The sequence below is a fragment of the Cicer arietinum genome, chromosome 4 (genome assembly GCF_000331145.2).
Source record: "Cicer arietinum cultivar CDC Frontier isolate Library 1 chromosome 4, Cicar.CDCFrontier_v2.0, whole genome shotgun sequence".
NCBI lineage: Eukaryota > Viridiplantae > Streptophyta > Magnoliopsida > Fabales > Fabaceae > Cicer > Cicer arietinum.
In genome coordinates, this window is record NC_021163.2 from 58,067,407 (window position 1) to 58,069,399 (window position 1,993).

The 1,993-nt window shown below is 35.3% G+C and overlaps 1 protein-coding gene across 1 annotated transcript in view; it reads left to right on the plus strand.

Moving 5' to 3' along the window:
* The window catches only part of LOC101501810 (uncharacterized), a 6,752-nt gene extending 5,722 nt beyond the window's left edge, over positions 1-1,030 (plus strand). Inside the window, exons 8-9 of the mRNA XM_073366815.1 lie at positions 1-283; positions 802-1,030. The exon at positions 1-283 is cut by the window's left edge and continues 8 nt beyond it. Of these exons, the coding sequence (XP_073222916.1) occupies positions 1-283; positions 802-885 (367 nt within the window). The 3' untranslated portion in view covers positions 886-1,030. The remainder of the gene's footprint in view (positions 284-801) is intronic.
* Positions 1,031-1,993: the final 963 nt, after the last annotated feature.

The window sequence follows — 1,993 nt, forward strand, 5'->3', positions numbered from 1 at the left end:
TGTTGCTATGAACGATGATGGAAAAATAGTACTGATGTCTGATGAAGATGGACAGAAGCAGTCAAAGGAACAAGTGAATAAGGAGAAGAAAAAACTTACATTAAGAAGCACTCCGTTATCGTTAACATGTATACTTCACAAGAATTATATCTTGGCAGATCCTACTGCAGAAGAAGAATCCATAATGGAAACCCATGTGACAATTGTTTTGGATACATCTGGTCAACTAATATCTCTTTACAAGCCTGGTGGGCCAGTCCTTGCTTATACTTCTGCTATCCAGGTAAGTTTGCACATTGCAATGGAATTAAAGAGGCAAACCATGTCATATGATTAACATTCATGGTCTCTCATTTTCAGTTAGCTTGCTAGTAAGCAATTTTGTAATAAATTATGCAAATACTTAAAACAATTTGGTAGCCCTTTAAATTTAAATGAATACAAAAGATCTCAGAGGCCCTTTTAAGCTTCCCCTGCCTGATATCCGAACCAAGACCACACTCAGGCTTGCTTCTTTATGTGAATGTGGTTTGAGTTTATAGATTAAAGTCACCACTCACCATACAAATTTTCTGGTCCAATCTTTTCCTAACTTTTACTTTTTGTAGATTTTTATATAAGTTTTAAATTTGAAGATTCAAAATATGACAAAGTAGGTTCACAGTGGAAATTTAATTAGTGTTTTGTCTATAATCCAACAGTGGAAAGTTTAGTATTGTGAATTATCAGTCATTTATAATGTACGTAAATGGTGGATGAAATTATATAAATTGATGTTAATTATGATTGCTGTGGTTTCAGGACTGTGTCGCATTGACCAGGCAAAGAATAAAGGAACTAAAGAGCTTCTTAGACAAAGAAAATTCTGCTATGGAGGTTGAGTAGAATTGTAAAATAATCTTAATTGTTTTGAATGGTTAGTGAAATTGGGTTTGTACATTCTACATTACAGCTACTGCCGCGTTATTTTAGTTTGAAATAATTTTCGTGAAATTTATAATCTACGAGGTATAATTTATTGCCATTCCAACTTTGATTCGTGTATTTGGTCAACAATTTTCCGGTATTTTATTAAATACGTAGCCCAAGGCATTCCATGCTAATTTATGGATGTCTTTCTGCTTGCTACCTCTATGGTAGAGGAGTTAGAAAGGGTACTCTTAACTCTTTCTATAGGGGTCAAAGAAAAATGGTATTAGAGGAAGCTGCGATAGGAATAGATAACTCTTCGGAAAGATTTTGAAAGACTTAGTTTTGGCAAACATGGAAGCCTTTAATCTATCTCCGGTTGGTAAACAAGGTTGAAAGCTCTTGAATGACCCTTGCTCCTTGATCACTTGTGCTCTCAAGGCCAAATTTTCTCTAATTGGGACTTCTTGGAAGCACAAGAAACTAGTTTCATTCTATGTTGCTTGAAAATCTAAGAAACTATCGTCAGCAAAAAAAAGTAAATGACTACAGAAGCTCTTTTGGAAATCTAGATACCATGATTAAATGCTTCTTTGCTCAGCCTGTTTAAAGAGCAGAAAGTCCCTCGCGCACACATGATAAACAGAGTCAACGGATCACCCTGTTTTAAACCTCTAACTTGGGACTATAGGCCCAAATATGTCATCGTTTACAAGGAGGGAATAGCAAACAGTGTTAATGCACATATTCATTCAACCAATCCAAATATGATAAAACTAATCTTATTTGTAAATGCTAATAGATATCTCCAATGAACGCGATCATAAGCTTATTACTTAATTTTAAAGCATCCTCTCCTCGAAGTCTTGCGTTTTATGTAGTGAATAACCTATCAAGCAACGAACACACTCTCAAAAGAAATACATTTAGGGGAGTACTTTTTGCAATATGTTATAGCTAAAGTCTTGGCTGATGTTTGATACGCCGCGCTGCACAACGAAATGGGTCTCAAATCGTGCATAAAATTTGAAGTCACCGTTTGGAATTAAAACAATGTGTCCTAAAGAGCTATGGAGGTGACCAC